The 22,296-nt window shown below is 33.9% G+C and overlaps 4 protein-coding genes across 10 annotated transcripts; 1 reads left to right on the top strand and 3 right to left on the bottom strand.

Moving 5' to 3' along the window:
- Positions 1-2,805: 2,805 nt before the first annotated feature.
- Positions 2,806-4,215, bottom strand: LOC105637863 (myb-like transcription factor family protein). The gene is made up of 3 exons (XM_012221513.4): positions 3,722-4,215; positions 3,400-3,596; positions 2,806-3,325 (listed from the first exon to the last, which is right to left on the bottom strand). The coding sequence occupies exons 1-3, from the start codon at positions 4,038-4,040 to the stop codon at positions 2,972-2,974; spliced, it is 870 nt and encodes a 289-aa protein (XP_012076903.3). The 5' UTR covers positions 4,041-4,215; the 3' UTR covers positions 2,806-2,971.
- Positions 4,216-7,689: 3,474 nt separating this feature from the next.
- Positions 7,690-11,834, bottom strand: LPXA (bacterial transferase hexapeptide repeat-containing protein). Of its 4 annotated transcripts, none has more exons than XM_020680966.3 (11): positions 11,643-11,833; positions 11,448-11,545; positions 11,242-11,366; positions 11,010-11,118; positions 10,298-10,390; positions 10,089-10,205; positions 9,899-9,982; positions 9,532-9,636; positions 8,805-8,891; positions 8,591-8,722; positions 7,690-7,834 (listed from the first exon to the last, which is right to left on the bottom strand). In XM_020680966.3, exons 1-10 carry the CDS (start codon positions 11,725-11,727, stop codon positions 8,603-8,605), a joined length of 1,023 nt encoding a protein of 340 aa, XP_020536625.1. In that variant the 5' UTR covers positions 11,728-11,833; the 3' UTR covers positions 7,690-7,834; positions 8,591-8,602. The 4 variants fall into 4 exon arrangements, with proteins under 4 accessions (XP_020536625.1, XP_020536624.1, XP_012076896.1 ...); XM_020680965.3 differs by lacking the exon at positions 7,690-7,834 and adding an exon at positions 8,017-8,192; XM_012221506.4 differs by lacking the exon at positions 7,690-7,834 and adding an exon at positions 8,017-8,350 and having other exon boundaries at positions 11,643-11,832.
- A 293-nt stretch (positions 11,835-12,127) lies between these two features.
- On the bottom strand, positions 12,128-16,817 carry LOC105637859 (Protein kinase superfamily protein). Of its 3 annotated transcripts, XM_012221505.4 has the most exons (9): positions 16,120-16,801; positions 15,200-15,354; positions 15,019-15,113; positions 13,759-14,795; positions 13,455-13,615; positions 13,276-13,352; positions 13,010-13,157; positions 12,740-12,889; positions 12,128-12,455 (listed from the first exon to the last, which is right to left on the bottom strand). In XM_012221505.4, exons 1-9 carry the CDS (start codon positions 16,283-16,285, stop codon positions 12,402-12,404), a joined length of 2,043 nt encoding a protein of 680 aa, XP_012076895.1. In that variant the 5' UTR covers positions 16,286-16,801; the 3' UTR covers positions 12,128-12,401. The 3 variants fall into 3 exon arrangements, 2 of the variants coding, with proteins under 2 accessions (XP_012076895.1, XP_020536575.1); XM_020680916.3 differs by lacking the exon at positions 15,200-15,354 and having other exon boundaries at positions 16,120-16,803; XR_005177555.2 differs by lacking the exon at positions 12,128-12,455 and having other exon boundaries at positions 12,749-12,889; positions 13,260-13,352; positions 16,120-16,817.
- Positions 16,818-19,446: 2,629 nt separating this feature from the next.
- Positions 19,447-22,265, top strand: ET2 (effector of transcription2). 2 transcript variants are annotated; one of them, XM_012221504.4, is made up of 3 exons: positions 19,447-19,884; positions 20,081-20,419; positions 20,994-22,265. In XM_012221504.4, the coding sequence occupies exons 1-3, from the start codon at positions 19,783-19,785 to the stop codon at positions 22,062-22,064; spliced, it is 1,512 nt and encodes a 503-aa protein (XP_012076894.1). In that variant the 5' UTR covers positions 19,447-19,782; the 3' UTR covers positions 22,065-22,265. The 2 variants fall into 2 exon arrangements, with proteins under 2 accessions (XP_012076894.1, XP_037493146.1); XM_037637218.2 differs by having other exon boundaries at positions 19,448-19,884; positions 20,042-20,419.
- Positions 22,266-22,296: the final 31 nt, after the last annotated feature.

Here is a 22,296-nt window from a genome sequence, read left to right as displayed (position 1 = left end):
CTGCGAGTGGTCCCCTTGTTCTTTGTTGTTTTTCGAAGGATACCCACAACAACAAAATTCAGAACCTGGACAGCACATAGTCAGAAATACCTTGTAACTAGAGGCCATGTTCCTTCGCAGCTTGTTGGCAAGTTTCCTTCCTTTCCTATCTTTATAATCCACCTTATCTTTCACTCTCAAATCTCAATCTCACAATAAACATCCTCTTTACATATATATATATATATATATGAAACACGATGACTCAGACATTAGATACATATCAGATGCACGTTACATATAATCAATTTTGGACCCATTAACCCAATAGCAACTTGGCGACAATCTTTTAAAGATAAGCAGTCTGCTCATTTTACATGACCTTTCCTCTCCGTAGGCAATTTGGACGTACTACTATTTTTGTCATTATTGAGTTAATAGCAAATTTAACTATAAATAAGTGTTTAATGCAATAACAAGTCGTTTTGCTACATATAATATAGGTTTTTTAGAAAGACAAATTGACACTATGGCTTTGTCTTTTTTAACTTTATATATAAATGCCGATAACGGGATCACAATAAATTTCTATCACATTAAATTCTGTTAAATCAAAATAGCAAATGGAAAGACAACTTCATTCAAAATTTTATTAAACGAAAATATCCTAACCATACCAGATCATTGACATACATAATATTAATCATCAAAATTAGGATAATAGTATTTTATATACACACATGGGCCTCCATGCTCGGACTTTAGAGTCACACCCTCTAAAAGTTCATGATAACACCTTTTGGAAAATCTCACATGACATTGAACAGTACATCTTTCAACAAATTTCACATTGGATAAATACAAAAAAAAGTAATATATTAGGGTATAAAAATACCTTATTAGACTAGTAAGAGACCTTTTAAATAAAGAGATAAAGCTTGAAGACACGTAACTGCTAAATCTATAAAACTTTATTCTCTCATTTGACACAATAATAATAATAATAATAATAATCTCCTTAATTTGTGATTTGTTTCAGAATTGTTTTATATATGAAATAATACAAACCAAATGACCCAAAATAGAGAGATATATATGTGATAGGAAACAAAGTTTTTATCCTCCACAATTTACACATAACACCCGAACTTCAAAGTGGATATTATACATGTAGATAAGTATGTGTGTATATATATAATATATATACATTGAAATTATTATATGACACGTCACCGATAGCAACAGCATGCAAATAAGACAAACTAGTTGGGTGAAAAGTCACTTTAACTTAAAAGTGACCATAAATGTGACAAATGATATAAATTCAAGCAGACAAAAACGCACACACAGAAAAAAATGAAAGCTACATAATTTTTTTTTTTTTTAATTTTTGAAATTCATGTATTATCATGTAGCATAACATATATATATATATATATATATAAAAGAGCATCTAATGTTCGTTGAGGTCCCCCAAATTGTTCTCTAACGTCCTTTGGTCTATTTATGTTTCCCTCAGTAAGCAACAGAAAATGGTAGAATTGAATGCCTAAAAGATGATATATGCTAGTAATATAATTAAGCTTGTGGTTGTGGACGAGCTTCGTTTCCTGGTTAATTTCCTTATCTTCAAATAAAGAAAAAGCTACATTAAATGGAGATGTGTAATGTTTCTATTCACTCATTTTAACCAAACATAAATTTTATCAATTCTTTTTATATGATAATTCAGCTTGTGATCATATATAGACAACAACCACATGCATGTCAAATGTCATCCACCATTCCAAGGTTCTTGTCCTATAATGTAAGATAACGTAAACAAAAATGCAGTTAGGGTTGGAACTTATACAAACTAACTCTCATCCCTGAAATAACTCAGTCAAAAGCAGGTCTTTTTTATGGTTCAAAACTTGAAATTTTGGTTTACGAAAATCCCAATTTCCAAGTTTTATTAACAGAAAATTCCAACTTAGAATTGGAAGTTAAAAAAAAAAAAAAAAAAACTATGTTTAGCATTAGCACTTGCTGCTCTTGTGATATATATATATATATATATAGGTCAAGCACAAGCTTGATGATTTCTATGTATATTTCCTGGTCTTGTTCAATATATAGGGGTTACCATATAAATTAAATACTCATCATGAATATTTTGCCTTCAAAGGTCAAAATTCTTTTTGCTCCTATAATTAATAAAAGGAAATTACTAATTGCCTAGCTAGTGCATGAATTTGCTCCGATTTTTCTCTTCAAAATTGTAGGATCCCAAAACAGAAAATAACAGACACAAAAACAGAAAGACTTTTCTCTTCAAAAGTTTGCTCCAATTCATGATTTTAGTTACAAAGCTGTTAAGCAACAGAGAAGCCATTAAAATGGCTCCATGTCTTTCATGTTTGGACAAAAAAAATAGGTCTTGAGTTGTCAGTATCTGTAACAGTATGTTTGCAGCTACCTCAATTATTATTAAAACTATCAGTAGTAGCCTGCAAGGTGATAGTGCATACGCCTTTCATGCAAAATTTGCAGTCTCTTGATTTTTGCTGTTTTGAAACAAACCCAATATCGAACTAGAAAACCCCACTTTTTTTTTTCTAACAATATGATTCTCAATTGCATCTGAATTTAAGTGTACAAAACCTAGGTCTTAATTTAAAGTATACAAATCTAGAATTAACAAGTTTTTAATTAATTAAGAATTAGGTAAATGATACTGAAATTTTCCTGTACATTGTACAAGTGGAGATGAGAAGGACTCCATTATTAATACACTGATATTTATTCAATATCCTAGAAGAAAATTTGAAAAAATAATAATAATAATTGTAAAGAGAACTTAATCAAGGATATATTAATTCAGCTCTATGAACACATGATTACTACGCCGGAAATCAATTAATAGCACTACTAACAGTGATGTTACACACACACATATATATATATATATATAGAGAGAGAGAGAGAGAGAGAGAGATGAATTAATTACTAGCTAGGTAGCTCTAATGGAGATGAGAAAGGGACTTGGGGAAGGTTTATTTGGTTGAAGAGAAGATGGACCTGCAAGAGTGAGTTCCAGATCATTATCATCATCTTCTGCATTTGAAGGTTTTGGGAAAGGCAAGAAATGGTTGCATGAAACTAATTGATGATGACGATGATGATTAGAATAGTCATCAGATTCTTGGTTATGACTATTAGAAGAGTTATTAAGGCCTAAAACGGTGTCATATTCATCGGAGGTACTTGCACTTTGCTTCAAATATTGAGCATCAACGATAGGTTGATGATGATCACTCAGCTCTGAATTACAAGTAGTACTACCTTGAATATTGCTGCTCCCAACCTGCATAAAAACTATTAAATTCAGATTATGAAATTCATATTAATTAATCAAGAAATATGTATGTATATGTGTACCATGTCGAAAAGGCTGGAACGGCGCTTCTTCTTGTTGAGAGAAGCAAGGCGAAGAAAATATTTCTGAGCATGACTTGCAACTTGAGTTGGAGTTCTTGTAATCACATAGTTTCTGGATATGCCTCTCCAATCTCCTTTTCCTAGTCTTTCTAGCCCTATTAGAAATGTTCTGTGTTCCTCTTCTGTCCATGGAACTCCTAAAAATATATATACTTGTTTTCATTTTTAAGGAAGGAAAGGAAAATGTGGTATATATAGCAAGAACTTAATTTGTTTTGAAATAAAATAGCAAGGTATAAAAAAGAAACTGAAACTCACATACCTTTCTTTTTTTCCTGGGCTCGGCCGATAAGACCATCGGAGAGATAGCCGGAGGAAGTTCTATCCGAAACAGGAGGATTGTCTTCGATGGAGACTCGAGAAGAACACAAAGATGAAGAAGGAGAAGGAGAAGAAGATAAGCAATCCATACTAAAGCTTTTCTTCATGGCAAGAGAAAGAGAGGTGGAAGAAGAAGAAGAAGAAGAAGAAGAAGAAGAAAGGTCAAGTTGCACTCCAAAAAGCCTAAGTCCAGCTCTGTAAGTGGTGCAAGTCCTAGAATTATGGCCTATGTTCCCGCAATGTGAGCACTTCCTGCCCATTTTCGCCCAGACAAAAGCTCCCAGCGATTCTTTAGACTAATAACAACCCCCAAATAACATAATCGCAGCACAGAAAGAGAGAGAGAAGCACAAATAACTAATAGTTTGGTGGGATATATGATGATGGGGTAAGGTGGGGCTTATGACAATGGATGCACACCAAGAGAAGATGATTGGATGGACTTTGTTTATTCTTTTCCAACTTGGGTTCTAATCTATACAAAATTGGAAAAAAAAAAAAGAAATATAAAGAAATGCAAGTATAATATTTACAAGTCTCTCCAGAAGTCTTGTCTTGTACTGGGTAATAAGAATACGGAGAATAGCATGGCATTCTACGTATTTTGTATTTGAGCACCCCTAGGGCTTGTTTGTTTCAAACTAGAAAATTTACTTTTAAAAATACACTTTCAGAAAGTTATTTTCCATGGTTGGTATGTTAAATTTTTAGAAAGTAAAAGTGCATTGATAGAAAATAATAGTAGAAATCCATAAATTAATATCCTTACTCATATGAAAATTTTTGCCCTCCATAAGCATATAAGCTAGCTAATTCAAAGACACTCGTACAAGTTATAAAACTATATTAAAAATTTTAAAAATTTTAAGAAGACTTATTTTGATGGATTGAAGTTGAAATAAGCATTCTTTAAAAATATTATAATTGTCACTATTCACTCTACCATCACAAAATTCATCAGCTTGGTTGGTTGATAGAATAGTAAAAAGCACATTTCGTGTATCTTGTTTTAATTAATTAATGTTTTAAACAATTAATTAATGCTCCAACGTAATCAACTAGATGACTTGGAAGAAGGGTTAAAGGAATGTTAGAAATGAGAAGTTTGAAAGTTGGTGTTGATCAACCAATCTGCCACTTTCTTAGGAAGTTTACAAAAAAGTACAACTTGCTGCGATTGTGAAGACTTGATCAGCAAATTAAAATTTTGTAGAATTATATTTCCAGAAGGAAAAATTAATGTTACGTTTTTATATTATGTTAAAGGTAATTACTTTGTCTTCTTTTGAGAAATATACTACTTTACTCTAATGTTTGTTTCCATCGATGAAATAATTAATCTATTTACTTTTTTTTTTTTGTTAGACATAATAATAATTTTTGCCTACATGAATATATTAATTAGCTTTGAATTTTTCATGTCTCTTTAATTAGCCAGAGTTACATATATATGTGGACATGGAATAACTATTTATTTATTAATTAAATTTTAATTTCTAAGATCGAAGACTAAGAGATCAAGATATTTTTCTTAATTAAATTAAATAATAGAAATGATGCTGATAATATGAAAACGAAACAAATATAATTAAATTAAATTGTTTGACTCTAATTAAAAGCCCATCTCGATCGTAGAATCTGGAACTTGAATAAAAGGAAAGAAGAGAATATTCACATTTCCTTTTTTTTTTTTGAAAATTCAATTCAAATTTCCTGATAAGTAACCTAAATACATAAGTAATTATTTAAGATATTTATAGAGACTTCGATATAAATTTGTCTTATTTTATTCTTATTATTGTAATATTTGGACCCACACATTCAGACAAACCATCTAGCAATATATATATATATATATATATATATATATATATATATATAGATTCAATTGGCATCATTATAAAATGGAATCTTCCCTTGTAGAAAAAGAGAAGATAATTCTACAAGAAAAGTTTCTTTTAATTTACTTTGTTTGACCACATTAATTAAATTACTTAATTATTATTTTTTTAGAGTATTTTAGAACTTTGTTGTTATATTTCATGAGTTAATACTACTTCCTTAGCTACTTGTTTTGAACATTCATTAAAACAAAAGAATGTACTAAAAATTGATTGAATGTACTACATAACGATGACCTAATTAATACATTGATAGTTGGATTCCATATCAATAATAAAATAATGATTTATTTAATTTACAAAATTAATTTAAAAAAAAATGCAAAAGCCAAATTTATCTTATCTTCTTTTTATATAATTTTACAAAAGGTTTTTAGATGTACGAATGTGTATAAATCGTTCTTTATCTCTCATACTACCAACTTTAAAAGAAAAAGAAAAGAAAAGAAAGTGGTGATAAAAAGAGACAAAGAGCACTCAGATTAATTGCACCTTATTTGCTTTTGGATATTCACTTTTAAACTCAAAGTACTAATTTGTAGTACTAGCTAGCTAACCACTTTATAAAATATTATTTTGGTGCAAGTGCTTTGAATGCATTGGCGGTGTTAGAGGAGCATTAAGCCTACCCCAATTCTGTTTTAGTCTCAGTAATGGCGCAGGTTGTGTCTGCATACATTGAAAATTGCATTCCTGTCATTCACATCAACAATATTAGAACTGTTAAAATGTTTTTCAGGGACATTATAGTCCTTTCACCCCCATTTTCGATAAGTTAACTATACATATGCAAAATATCATAACAAAAATATAGTAGAATAGTGTATTTGTAATTGGTTCAATTATTTTTATTTTTCTTTTATTTTTTATTTTTTATAATTATTGCTAAAGCAAAAGGTGCCAGTCTACCTTCCATTCAAATCTTTAAATGGCAAAACCAAAACGGTGAGCAAATAAAACTTGTGGGTGACGCTGGGCAGATGCAAATGCCACAACCAATGTTTTGGACATTACTGAAACCAATTCTTGTTTCTTTAGGTTCTCCGAACTCCAAATGATGTAATCACCTTTCTTCAAAACAAATCCTGAGAAACTAACTTTCTTTTTCTTTTAAAATTACTGAAAGTTTCTAGAAATTCGTTTGTTCAGTTAATTAGCAGTCAAATGTTAGAGCTAGGTAAATACTCCAAGACTGGCTGTTAGTCCAGTGAAAACATAACCTCAGTTTGAATAGTAATTTTCGTTTCTTGAATTTATTCCTACATACAAGTAGATTAATTAGAATTGAATCCAAATGCTGAAAAGAACGAATACCAAGTTTGAATGAGGAAAGAGTAATGAATGGGCAAGGCTACCTCACAGGTCATATTCAAATAAAGGGAACCACTGATCTAATCTAACCACAGCTTATATGCCCCTAAATCCCTTTTTCCATTATTATTTATTTAATGAAACCAAGAGAGTTGCGGAATGTCCAATGTACAGGAACTTTGCATCTTTCTTTTAAAAGCAATTCACTCATCTTGCCTAATTAACAATCATAATCATCATTTGCACTAATTAATTATGACCATTAATCTGGAGGTGTTATTTGGGGGAGGGGGGATGCAGTTCTTGCTAGACTTAGTAGGTGAAAGAGCACAATATCTTAGGTTTTTGAATTTTAAATTTGATACATCACCTCGTGCATATAAATACTAATATACCCAGTTCCACAAAGCCCTCGTCTTTGCTTCTTAAGAAAGAAAGGGCCACTGAGAAAAAAAGGTGAAGATGAGAATGTGAGCCACTGTAGTGGAGAATAGACTCCTGTAGAAAAGCAGAATTTAAAGTTTTTTTTTTTTTTTTTTTCCTTCTATAAGAAGAATTTAATGTTTATACCACATTACAGAAAATGATTGAATATTAGTTTCTTGTTTGTTTTTGAAAGTGAAATGGGGTATAAGACATCAAGTGGTACCAGAAATGGAACACATGTTTCAACTGATTAAACAGGTGGGATCAGATGTTGAAAACAAAAAAAGATGGCCCCATCAAATAAAGTTTAGATTTTATATGTATGTATAATAGTTCTCAGCATTATAAATTCTGTAAGATATCAATAATCCATGTGCTGCAACTGTTCTGATAGGCTCTTTTAGCCTGTATTTTCCCTGCAAGCAAGTAAAATACAATCTAAGCCATAAAAATAAAAAGGAGTTGGCAGGTCAGCTATCAATATTACAACTCATTGGATAAGCAAGAAGTAAATAAATTAAAGGCAAATTATAATAATACTCGCCCAAATTTAATTTTTCATGTAAAATTTCAAATGCAGTAAAACAAGAACATGATCTAAAAATCAGAAGGAATCAATCAAAGCTTCTTCAACTGTGCATATTTGGAAGTTGATATCAATTATCATTATGAATGACAGTTCTGCTGTGAAAGAATTTACCTAAACACGTTTTCTTTGAATAATACATCAATTCCTCTGCTCATTCCACACAAATATTTTACATCCGGCAGCTTCTGCATAGCGCAAAATTTAAAAACAAAATAATTTGTTCCCTTTTTACAAATTTCCAACTCTTCTTAATAATGATTATCTCAATCCGATGCCATTTGGAATGCCTCTGACAATAAAATATTAGTCTACAGTCTACACCACCCTAAAATACAATGCTGATCTGCAAATAGCAAATACCCATATCATTTACACAATTATAACACAGCCTGAGTGATGCTATGATTTTTTTTTTTTTTTTTTTTTTAGAATAAAAACCTCTTATTACAGTTTATAAACTCCCATACCAGGACTGCCGTGATTTAGTTGGATTGTTTGCAGGAATGAAATTGGAAGAGAACATTAAGTATATTTCCTGAATGGGAAATTCTTTTCAACATTAGAGAGAGAGGCAGAAACTCACAATAGAATATCTTCAAGAGCCACTCCAATGTCTGAACTTGCATATTCCACGGCGATTTTCTGCAAAAGAATCACGTAGGGACTGCACCATGGAACATACAACAGGAATCTTATGCAATTCTGCATTCTTCTCCTGTAAAATTAATTTATTATTATTGGTGAATATTATACAAAACATGTAGTGGGTGTAAGGACAAGAAAGAGAGACGCAATACCACTTCAGCAAGACGCTCTTCAAAACCCACAGAATTAGTAGTGACAGGCATGAATATCTTTCTGTAAGCTGTTCTGAGACTTCTAATCTATATCCTTGTCCAAATATAAATTGTAATTCAAAATTTTGATAGTGGAAAAAAGGAAGATAAATATTGCCACCAAGTATTGAAGAGATATAAATATATAATGATTGACAGAAATTTCACCAGTGTCTTTGACAATGTTGCATATAAAAAGATATTCAAAGCCCAGCTGATACATCTCCAAACAATAAACAAGAGGCAAGCCTTGAATTTTATCACGTGCCTTCCTATGTAGTTCTACTGTAGTTTGCATTTCTGAAATGCAAGTTCAGCGACAGATTTTGCAAAAAATATACAAACCAGACCTCAACTCATACAGAAGAGCTTAAGGAAGGAATAAATCAATCTTACATACAATACATGCTATTATTAATACTACCCGGCTCAAATTTCCGAATAGTAACTAGAGGTTATGCATTATAAGCCATTAAAATTTATAAAGCAGGATATCATCTGCATACTCATTCTGTGAAAGAAGTCTACATCAACATAATTACCAATAAGCTTGATTGTATAAAAGGGAATAAAGGATGCATATCTTTAATACTTAAATCTCCTTTTGATATTTTCAATGTACTCAGGAAAACATGGTGCTACATTTTAGTTACATTACAGCGCCATCAGAATGAAAGTATATGCAAACCTCTGTGGCCGTGAATCCATGTCGCCGAAGACCTTCCAAATTTAGACCACGGAGCTCAGCTCTTTCTCCAGTCACCATTGCAAACTTGGGGACATCTTGCGAAACCTTCAGCCATAAGAAACACAATTTTCATGATAGAAATTTTTCTTTTCAGTTTTTTGTAATATATACACACCAAATAAATCCAGCAAAACAGAAGATTATGCAACAATGATTTTCTTGTCCGGTTTTTTTTTTTTTTTTTTTCCGTTGGAAAACCAATATGTATCAACAGGTAGACAACCCACCATCCCTGTGAGACTCCTTGGTACATGATACAATCTTACAGAATGAAAAATCAAGAACTGAAAATAAGAAAAGATCATACCACAGAGCCGCCACCGATGAAAGAAAATGAACCAATGTGACAAAACTGATGAACAACAATAGCTCCAGCAGTGTGGCTATAGTCCTACATTTGCAGCACCTCAATCAAGTCCTAATCAGAGAGCATAAAATATTGATATGCAGAATGAGGTTATTGATCTTAATTATAATGTGATAAATGAAGAACTTACTTCCACAATAACATGGCCAGCTAGAAGTGTACTGTTAGCAAATATGTTACCATTGCCTATACTGCAGTCATGGGCGATGTGACAAGACCCCATGATAAGATTGTTATTTCCTACAATCTGCACATATAATGCTACTCAGTATATAAACACTGCATGAAGTACAAAAATTATGACCACAGCATATAAATAAATCAGCACAATGGCCATACTGTTCTATCACTTGACTTTGAAGATCGGTGAATTGAGGTGTGCTCTCTGATTTCGTTGTTGTCACCAATTTCAAGAAAACACTCATCTCCTGGCTAAATGTGTGAATAAAAAACAAAAGAGGACATTTTAATTAGAAACAGCTATCAAATGCTTAAAGTCTAAACAATCCAAGAGGCTAATACATGTGAACAGTTACGACATGACAATGCAAATGCAACATATGATGATGATGACAAATATCTCAATGAAGATAAAACAGAAATAAACTCAGGCATTTTCGTATGTCTATGCATCAAGACAACGCTTTCATACCAGTAAATAACCAGAAGAATAACTTAAATGTGAACAAAAACAAAGCACCACAGATCTGAAAGAAGAAGCAACAAACAGACATCGCAAGGAAGGTAAAAGAGTTGACCATATGCATCTAATTCCATGCTTCGGGTTAGCAGAAGATCAATGATTAAGGAAGGTAAGATGTTTATAGCATTGATCGTAGGGGCCGTTAAATCAGGCAGTACTACCATTTGCAAAATCACTACAACTTCAGGCAATGAGTTAACACTACAAGTCTCTTATTTCCAAGCTGAATTGTATGCTTTGTGGTCATAATCAAATTCAAGTTCTCTAAACGGCATGACAATTCTTCAAAAATCAGACATATAGCTAACAAACATGCAGGCATGGTAGTGAGTTAAGTTGAAAACAAACCTTGTATTTCATATCTTGACATTTAACACCAACTACGGCATGATGACCAATTATATTATTATTCCCTATAACAGTCTGCCCAGGAAGATCATCACCAACCACAGCACCACTGCCTGACACAATATTTAAAAGAACTAAGTAATGTCGTCAAGTGAAACAAACCAGTATCTAATTATCTATCAATAGAAAAGATTATAACTTCTATTTATGTAAGTTAAGCAGGTGAACTCACGTCCTCAAAATACACCGCTCCCCTAATTCTGTATTTCCAAAAACATGGGTACCAGGATACAATTGACAACCATTCCCAAGCTTGGCAGATGATCCGACGGTGCAGAATGGACCAATCGAAACACCCTGTAAAAGAGTCAATAATTCACTGACTTCTGCTAACCATTTATTGAAAAAAATAAAGAAAAAGAAAGGCAGAGAGAGAACCTGGCCAATCACAGCATGTGGATGAACAATAGCCGAGGGGTGAATTAAGGTAGGGTGTTCCGGCGTTGAAGCTTCTGCTTTGATCTCTTCCGAAGCATCTGTGTCACAATCACAAGACTTTGATTTAAGTAACTTTCTTCTTTTTTCTGCTTCATCGAATTAATGGAGAGAAACAGGATTAATAGAGAGAGATACATGTCAAGGCTGTGGAGAATCGACGCAGAGAGTGCCAGAGGAGTGCAGAAGAAATAGGTCTGCGGATTTTGAGGACGGAGCTCATCGAGTCAAAACCACTGTACTCGGACTGTCCTTCTACTTCCAAAATTAAACGACAGAACCAAAGAAGGCTAACTTGGCCGATCTGGTCTTTCGACAAAAGAAGAACAAGACTGGCCCCTAAAAAAATATAAACCAAACGACAGAATCCCTAGTGCCTAACGTGACCGTTCTGCTGTTCATGTCGTTAGAAAAATTCAATTGCAATGCTCGCTGGAAACGACCGGTCGCTCGTATGGTTGCATTTATTCTACTTCAAAGTTTAGTACTTGTATTTTTGATATTTTCTTTTCCTTTTCTTTCTTGCTTTTTCTTTTTGTACCAAAAAAGAAAAAAAAAATTTTTAAGTAAAATTCTTAAATTATCATCTGCAACAATCAAGTCCTGAATTTGAAGGTTGAGCATTTGAGAGAGAATAATAAATTAAATCTAGAATCAAGGAGGAAATAATACATGGCTAACAACCTTCACATCCATAATTACAACTATACATCCAAGAATCTATAATTCACGAGCTAACAAAATGTTGATTACCACTTAAAAAGTAATTTAAAGAAGCTCATAATCAAAACTCTGCTTTGCTTTCACCCAAATTAAGCTCTGCAACCCGTCTACAAGGCCTTTTTGTCAGTTGCTATTGTTCTTTCCGCAACTGCTTTTGTTGCTACATCCATAAGTTCATACGTGATTGCTTGAATTCATGACTATGTCACCTTCCAACATCCGAAGTACCTTTACAAAGAAGTACATATCAGTTAACAATGTAGTAGCCTTGTGCTAATAAAAGTAAGAAACATAAATTGTCTACATTAACTTTTCCTACAATTATGAAAGCTTGTTCTGCAATTAGATCAAGGACATGGATAGCTTTGTTGCAAAATTGTTGGTAGAAGAAACATCCCTTCGCTATAAATGAAATGGTCCAGTGGAATATTCATATGAAATCCAATTACTCAAATCAACATTTTATAACATATTAGTCTTAGAAACTTCTGAAATTTAGAGTATTCTCTGACCTGAGACATCCGAGGCCTTGAATGAGGATCGCGGCAAATGCACAATGCAGCACATTGCAGCATGTTATGCACCTCTTTTTCTGAATAGCAATTCATTAAGCGCGGGTCAACCAATTCGTTAATGGCTTGCTTTTCTAACAGTGGGCGTGCCTGCTCCAAATTTCATGACATAAGTAATGGCCAAGATATAAGATAAACAAAAAAGAAATATGCTCTGCCACTTAAACACATATTTCCACATATTTAAAACTATAGTTATTATGCTTGTACCCATTCTGTTAGGCACTGCTGGCCTTTAGGTCGTTTTATATCGATAGCTTTCCGTCCTGTAACTAGCTCCACCAATACTACTCCAAAAGAATAGACATCAGCTTTTTCTGTGATTTGGCCACTTTGAGCATATTCTGGAGCTAAATACCTACACAAAAAGCAGGATTTGTGGGTTAATCTATCATTTTACAGAAAAAAAAAAAAAAAAAAAAAAAAAAAAAAAAAAACAATACAGGAGAAAATTAAGAACCTTCCAATAAGCATACCCAAATGTTCCAATTATTCTTGTTTCCACTCCCATGTCTCCCTTTGGCTGCCATCTCGCGAGTCCAAAGTCTCCAACCTGAAATTGCAAAGTAAATAATGCCAAAATGAATTTCATGTACCTATAACTTGACAAAGATGAAAACATGCAAACATAAATAATGCTAAAATCATGACATACCAACGGTTCAAAATCATGAGTGATGAGGATATTGTTAGGCCTCATGTCACGATGTACGATGCAGCCCACTCTACATTCTTCGTGAAGGTATCTCAAACCTCTAGCTGCTCCAACGGCAATTTTTTGTCTTGCATACCATGACAATGAATCTTGATTACGTCCTGCCAAAATTCAAACAACAAATGAATATGTTGGCCATAGAAAGGACTAACCTATTAGCAAACAGTTATGAGCTTATGCAAGCAAGAAGAAACATCGTGTTTCATTTTGAAAAAGAACTTTCTATATGTGTAGGAGAATTTACCAAAAAGATGTGAATCTAAAGATCCATTGCAAATATATTCATAAACCAGCAATCTTCTTCCATCCTCCACGCAGAATCCAATCAACATCACAACATTACAATGCTGTGCACAGCTCAAAACCTCAACTTCTGAGCAAAACTCTAGATCACCTTGTGAACTAGCCAATTTATGTTGCTTGACAGCAACCACCTGGCCATCGGGTAAAACACCTCGGTGAACAGAACCAAATCCACCTTCAGCCAAGAAATTTTCTTTTGAAAATCCATCTGTAGCCAATTCCAGTTCCGCATAAGTAAACCATTTAGGAGGATTTCCAAATACAGGAGCTTTGTGTCTACATACTGAACATAATGGAGGAGGACCAGGAGGCACATGTGAAGACAAGGAAATTGCTTCCCGTACACTTTTGCTTAAGTTTACATCTAGTCTATAGTTCAGGACTCCAATATCAGGTTCTCTGTCTAATTTGGACAAATTTTCCAGCAAGCTTTTGTATGTGGATGTCAGAGCAGCATTCTTGGTTTTTTGGAAACTATTCACAAAAGGTTTTGCAAGTTCATCACTGGAACTCAGATTATCATCCATCCATGGCTGGAAATATAATCTTACAGAAGGAGTCTGTTTGTCACTATCGGTGTCAGAATCAGATTCATATAGACTTTGATTTTCATCTGCAAATAATAAATGCTCTTTCTTCTGGTTGCCATAAAGTCCAGAGAGAAAAAATGGCGAAGTCCCAGGATCGGAGCTTGATATTGAGGAAGTTCCAACATCTGTTGCAGTAAGTGATGATTCATGATCTGGACTACTTGCTGGAGTTACATACGGACCTTTTAATAGATCTAGCTGGTGATGCTTTCTCTCGAAATCCTTTGAAAATGCTTCTACATCAAATGACAATGGCCAAGATACTTCAGGTTGCATCATTGGTGATCCAATCAAATTCAAACGAAGTACTTTTGGCTCATTCCGTTTCATAACCACAACATTACATTGTAACTCTTCCATGCAGTATTTCCTCTCATGTTTCAGATGTCTGTCAGGAAACAAGAATAGCAATTTTAGTTAAACAAATATAAATGTAAGTACAACATTTTAATGCTAAAACCTACAAGGTACTTTGGATATCCAAAGTTCAACTTAATAACAGTGCTGTCAATCAACCACCTATAAAATTGCAAATTTCAGAATTCTAAGAAATGAAGAACAATGCCTATCAAATGACATGCGAGAGAACAAGGTTTACATGACTTTATTACTTGTCCAATATAACCCAGTTTGAATAAGCTTTCTTGGCTTCAGCAGCTACCACTCCATATGGTGAACCAGAAACGACCTTGACCCTGATTTTTATCTGTGAAAAAGGTCAAAAAGTGTAAAGACTCAATACTAGAAGAAAAGAGAAAAGACCAAAACTTTTTTCAAGATTAATAGGTAGACCTTTTGAGGGTCATAAACATCATGAATTTGACGCAACATTTCGGAGCACGAATCTGAGATATCATCTCTCTGATCTAATCTGGTTCCTGATAGTGACTTTCGGTTACCATTAGTACAGTCACTGGTGAATCTTGAGAAACCCCACAATTTTTTACCTGAAGAGTATTTCATCCACTTTAGTATCATCATACTTTAGCCATTGTGATAAAGGAAAAGAATAAACACCCCAGGGCCTCAAAATCCAGTGTTTCTATAATTGTTATGAGATAGTCAAGTTCATTTTGGGCATTTAATAAAATTGTTTGTGACCTACATTGCTGCACATTGCGTATTTGCAAAATTCTACATGATAATTAAGATGTTCACATGCTACAATAAATACATTAAATTGAAAGAAAGGTATGGAACTGGATATGGCATTTGGCTTTTAAGTCAGCAATTCTCTATAATTTATTCATCAATGGAGTTTGAGTATTAAAGGATTCATTAAAGACGATCAAATTCCCAACTTCAATCAATCTCAGAAACATAACTGACTATATCTGAAGGATAATTGTTCTCTTGCTACTTTCTCATGTACAAGAAGAAATTTTTCTAGAAGTTCTGGAACTATTAAGTGAAAATTTAATGTTATTAGAATTTTGTTAAGAGCCAACCAAGTTGATGGTGGAAAAAAAGGCCATTGACCTCACATGCTCATTAAATTCATGCCAAGAGACCTATCTCACAAAGGAAGTTGTTATATATACAAGAGAATCTTATAAAAGTTTCCACTAAGCATTAAATGGGCAGAGCAGAGCAATTAGCAGGGTAAATTATATGAAATTAATCCCTGACAAACAAAGCAAACGGAATTTGATAGGAAAAAAGAGAAAAAATTTAAAATTAGAAACAAAAAAAAAAAAAACATGGAGGATTACTTGAGGAGTGAGCAGGGATGACCACCAGTAGCTTAATGCAATCCCCAGGTTGAACAACATGAGTCAAAGCCCAGACCAAAGCCCTTCTTGGTATCTCTTTCGATGCCTTGACCGCAACAACAACCAATTTTCCAACCACCACATCTGAACCACCCTTCACATTCATATCATCAAGCAAAAAAAAAAAAAAATCTAACCTTTAAACCCCTCTTCTACACCACCTTGTTCAACACAACACATGGGAAAAAAACCCAGATCAAACTCTCATAAATAACAAATACTTGAGCATGAAAAGGACTGCATTATCATATCAAGTGGCTGCACAGAAACCCAGATGCTTTCAAAGTGCCTGTCTTGATAAAAAGCTACAATTGCTAAAAGTAGAAGAGGTCTTGCACTGCAAGACACTTTCCTAAGTGGGTATACTTATCGTTTACATGACAAACCACTGTAGACAACTTTGGATCAAACAAATCCAGATCAGTTTTTGCAAGCACAAGTTCCTTTCATGGAAACTGAGGCTCCTTTTTTGATGTTCATGTGGAAAGCGTGAGGTTAAAGGGAAGAAGTTGGTTTGCTATGTGAAAAGCGGGTTTGTCACTGGTACAGTTTATTTCTTGGACGTGTTTGTTTTATGAAAAGCTCCTTCGGCTTGTAGATAATTACAAGAGACAAAGCGCCAATGCAGAAAAATGAAACAGACAAAACGACAAAATGAAATTCAAGAAACGACTTGTTTATGGTTTTGATCCCAAAAATAAATCAAAGGATTAGATGAATTATTGGTGTTTGCTTTGCTTGTCCCTCAGTTTAAAAATCTTTTTAGGAACTTCTGATAAGGACTTTTCAGCAAAAAATAATATATTTGAGGAATAAGTTAAGGGGTTAGGTGCTATGGAGGAAAGGAATATTGGTTTAAAGCTGCCATTGTTATCATTAATTTATTTTATAATTATACCATTCTTTTATAATTTCTTCTCCCTCAATCTCCAATTCTGATGGTTCAGAATTAATCTTGTTAAACATTATTATTAGAAATTTATTATATATAAAAGGTCAAAAGTAAAAAACTTAAGACATTATATTTGAATAGGCTCTGGCTTCTGCCACAATATATATTAATGCAGACATAAGGGCATATCGGTAGGACAAACCAGCCCTAGAACCTTCCAAATTAAGACAAATTTCAAGACATAGTTAACATCAATTGGAAATTTCCACAATATTATTATTTTTCATTGTCGCCATTTAAATATATTTGTAGATTTCACAGTTCCTTCAAATTCAGTTCACAAGTTATTTGCTGATTACAGGACTGGAGCTTTAGCAATTAGCCGGTCGTGTTTAAATAAATTAAATATTATCCATGTCTTCCTTTTTTTGCATATTTTATCATCGTGTTTAAATAAATTAAATATTATCCATGTCTTCCTTTTTTTGCATATTTTATCATCAATGTATCATGTTGAAAAATTGAAATACGTCGAAACTCACTTGAAAAATCGAAATACGTCGAAACTCACTTAGACGCGATTGAAACATTTCAAATACCATTTTCTCATATTATATTATATATAATCTTCTTGAAGTTTGAAAAAACAATTTTAACTGTGAATTAATTTAAATTAGAAAATTATGAATTTAAATCACATTCAAAATTAATTTTGAAAAAGAAAAAAAAAAAGACAGAAATCAGGTGGCAATACAGTATTACTGGTACAAGAACATAAGACTGTTTAGTCAGATTAAAGCTTGAAGACAAAAAGAAAAGGATGAGGGGAATTGCATGCAGAGAGCTGTAAACCAACTTTGACTATTTCAGTAAAGTGGATGAAGGAAATTTTGACAATTTCAACCTTCAATCATTGATATTTTATTTTATTTTTCTAATTTTTTATATCGAATTTAAATTTACAAATAAACGTTTATTTCATAATAAAAATTTTAAAAAAAAGTGCAATAAATTTAAATATTTATTGAACTATTCATTGCAAAGAATTAGCAGAAAATTATAAGATTAATGTCCCCATCACTATCCCTACCATATCTAATCAATCCATACATATAATTTGGAATTATATAGTTATTTAGTACAAGAAACAAATGAACATGAACAATAACTTGCCAAATAAGTTAAATAGAAAAATGAAAATTTCCTAATGGAAGAGAAGGCAACAACAGAAAAATGGGTTCCACAATCACAAAATGACATGAGCTTGTTTCTTTCTTATCTGCAACAACAAATTATGATGATGCTCTTTTCCTTTTACTGGCTCTTTTACCAATATTCTATTTTGGCAGCAAGCAAAACGAAAGAGGTTTCAAACTTTATCAGTTCTGAAACAAATTCCAAAGATAACAAGTTAAAATTCTGTGAATATGCATATATATATATATATATATAATTTTTACAGCAAAAGAAAAGTCACCCAAGTGAATTTACTGATAGAAAATGCACAGTGTGAAAATAAAATAAATTGATTTTATGAGAGCAAATGACGCCTAATCCGAATTTTATAATCTAGTAATTTACGCAAAACTTCCAAATTTTTTATTCAAATATCAAATTTTGAATATTTTACCGCTATCCAAAATTGAATTAATGTCAATTCTCAATAGTGTAATTAGGCACTACAATCAAAAATTGGTGATGGTGATATTGATACTCAGCTGTTCATTAGCTACCGAGAAGTAGATTGTTGACCTGCTCCTTTCGCGTGGACCAATCCTTTACTAGCAAAATAATTCATTTATAGATTTGGGTCGTGAAATGCACATGTTTCTGGGGTTTTTTTCAAACTTTTTCTTTGTTAGGTATATCTAATTACTTATAGGTTCTAGTTAGCCATCGGCTTTAGCGGGCTTGATTGTGTTTGACTGGTTTGTTTATTAAATTAATTAAGGGCATAAGACCTTCTTTTTTAACTTACTATTTGACATTATATACTTAATTAAGGATTAATCCCATGCACAAGTAATTAAGAAAATGTACTTTCGTGTAATTCATGCAAATCCGACCTCATGTCTTTGAGGATTATTAGAAAAAGTATCTTAGGTACTCCATGGAAAGAAAATTACAGCAAAAAGAAGCTGGCGCGACAGAACGACACGTCATTTGTTCTCAGTTTAGCAAAACGACCAGGCTGGTTGTTTATGAAATGGTACTTGTACGTCATCCGTTTTGGAACCAAATAATCGAACAATAGGCGTGACAGTGATCTTGGGCCTTTTTGTACATGGGCTTTTCTTTTTTTTATGAAGAACTTATCCCGACTACACTTTCCCTTGTTAGATTTCAACATAAATGGATCTATCGTGCCTTGTTGAGTTGTTATATGGGCTTCCTTTTTTGCAGATATGTTTTTTTTTTTCCTCCAGCTATCGGCTGTTCAGTTTACAGGTTGAGAACAAATCATTCATAGAAGGAAGCTAGTCATTCCTAAGACGCCTTCGGTTAATAGTCGTTATTCTTTTGTTGCTTTGATTATCTTTCCTATTGGAAGCCCAAACCTGGGCGATGATGACGGTTTATTTTGAAATTCAAATGCCAGGAGGACAGAGTAATCTGTTCTGTGTTTCCAAATAAAATTCTGCCGCCACTTTAAAACGGCGTGATTAACGGTGATTATCAGTTATCGAGGCTTAGCAGTTAGCAAGCACAAAATGGGAGCGGGTCATGACTCCGCTGCTGTTCCTGCCGTATCCCGATTGAAGAGGGAAGACTATAAGCGAACTAAGCACGACTCCCAATTTTCGAAATGGCAGGTTTGATTTCTCTACTTCTCTCAGTCCTGGTCCCGATCCAGTTATGGTCACTTGGCCCAAAAAGCAACTTTCATATGGTTCGAGTTCTATATAAATTTTGCATATCAATTTCTAGCTATTCGCAAATATCGTTTGATGTACATTGCTTTTGTTTCAGGTTCTCATTGGACCTTCTGATTGGGAAGATTATTCTCAGGGGAAGGAAGGAGCGGCTAGGTACCGGGTTCACAATCTACCTTCTAGCTCAGGCCCCGGTTTATATGAGCTTGGCATAGCAATATCTCGTGGCACTGAGTCTAGAATTGGTCGTGATGTTAGCAAGCTTGACCCAAATGACATTGTGGTGGTTTATCTTGGCCAAGCTGACAGTGTCAGGAGCCGGCTCCAGCATTATGGCCGTTCAGGTGCTCATCTGGGCAATAACTGTGCTAATCGTTACTGGAATGACTCTAAATGTGAGCCTCCTCAAAAAGGGTCTGGCTTGTTTGAGGAGATATTTGAAAGAGGCCACTCCATTGTGTTTAGATGGGCTTCTGTAAGTATTGCTGTTTCCTTTGCAAGTATATCCAACTTACTTTGCTTGGTCAGTGGTTAGGCATGTGTGAATGGTGGGTCTATAATGGTTGATGGAATTAGGCTCTGCAATTCTGTTTTCTGAATAACCATGTTAGCAAGTTTGGACATTTTGTGAAATTATTGAAGTATAACGTTTATCTAGGATCAGATGCAAAAGCCAATACTGTACCATAAAAAATTTATCTTCAATTCGAACTAGATGTAATTTAGGTTTCAGAGAAGTAGTTATGGTCATGGCATTCATAAGAACACAAATCGATGGAGGATGTATTGTCCACTCATCCAGTACATTTATGAAGTCTTGGCTAGCTTTAGTGCAAAGGTTGGTTTAGAGTATGCAGACCTGAGTATGTGTGTGAGTAATGCTTCCTGCATACTTCTAAATGCATACATTATATCTGTATTACCAAGGAGAATGTTGCTTGACCAGTTGCAATGGTGTATATGTCACCAAAGCATCAGGATGCAACTTCTAGCATATAAATTTGAGCATTCTATTTATCCTCCTCATTGACTTTTTTGTATGAAAACAGATAAAGGATAAGAGGAGTGCTGAGAAAACAGAAGCTCTGCTGCTTGACACTTTTGACTATGCATGGAACAAAGGTAGTAATGGTGCACGGCGTCCCGATGATATCATTCAGAAACTCAGTAAAATTGCGTCAAGCAATAGCACATTTTCAAGTATTGCCAAAAGGATTCTATTTTTAAGTCCAGGTCGAGTTGGCATTAGGATTGAAGCAAACAAGCCACTTTCACCAGAAAAATGTACTATTCATGAGGAAGAGAATGGCAAAATTTTCCTCAAAGGAATTTTCAAATTTAGCAGATCCCAGTCTAGATTAGTTTCAGAAAAATGTGGCATTGATGAGGACTTTATTCCCAGATGTGGATTCATCATGAATGGTGGAATTCCTTGTAGACGGCCACCGGTTAAAGGGAGAAAGAGATGTGAAGAGCATAAAGGAATGAGAATTTATGGATCTAGTAGTTCTAAATCCATTGCAGAAGGAAATTCACATAATTTTCCTGATGTGCATCTGAACTCCAGCACTCACGATGACCAGGACCACACTATTGAATGTGGGGTAAATTTAGGTGATGGGAATTTCTGTAGGAGGCAACCAGTGTCGGGAAGGAAAAGATGCGAGGAACACAAAGGGATGAGGGTTAAGAGATCTGTCTCTAAGCCAATAGCAGAAGAAAAATGCCATATTCCTTCCATCACTTTGGTACGCAGTAGTTCTGGTGGCCAGACAAACTGCAATGCCTCATCTGAAATCGACAGTGGTCATAGATTGCAGTTTCAATCTTCAAATGGAAGCTCTGTTGATGAATTTCTGTCTACTACTTGTGGAGCAACTTTGGGGAATGGTTCAGTCTGCAGAAGGCAACCTGTTCGAGGAAATAAGAAGTGTTGGCAGCATAAAGGCAGGAGAGATGGTTGTAGCCTTTCTGATACTGCTGCTTCCTTCTCAGGGTTTGACACCTTCACATGTGGAGTTTCCTTACAGGATGGTTTTATATGCATGAGACAACCTGTTCGTGGAAGAAAGAGATGTGAGCAACACAAGGGAATGAGAGTCTCCACATCCTTTTATTGAATTGTAACATAAGAATTTAGAGAATTTGAGTGTTGTATTACAAAGGCTTCCTAACTTGTTCAAAATTGTTGTAGCTTGTTTTCCCTAAAACATTAGGGCATGGTTGTACATCTATTTATTGGCAGTGTGCATTTGTGAAAGGATTGACGACCTGTTTCTTTGAATATATTTTACCTGGGTGTTCCTATTAAACTAGAGTAACTAGTGGCATTGATGTGTTTTCCACCCCTTA

Source organism: Jatropha curcas, chromosome 8, assembly GCF_041381405.1.
Source record: "Jatropha curcas cultivar XTBG-Jc1 chromosome 8, XTBG_Jcur_1.0, whole genome shotgun sequence".
Lineage (NCBI taxonomy): Eukaryota > Viridiplantae > Streptophyta > Magnoliopsida > Malpighiales > Euphorbiaceae > Jatropha > Jatropha curcas.
This window is presented reverse-complemented; position numbering and strand designations above follow the sequence as displayed.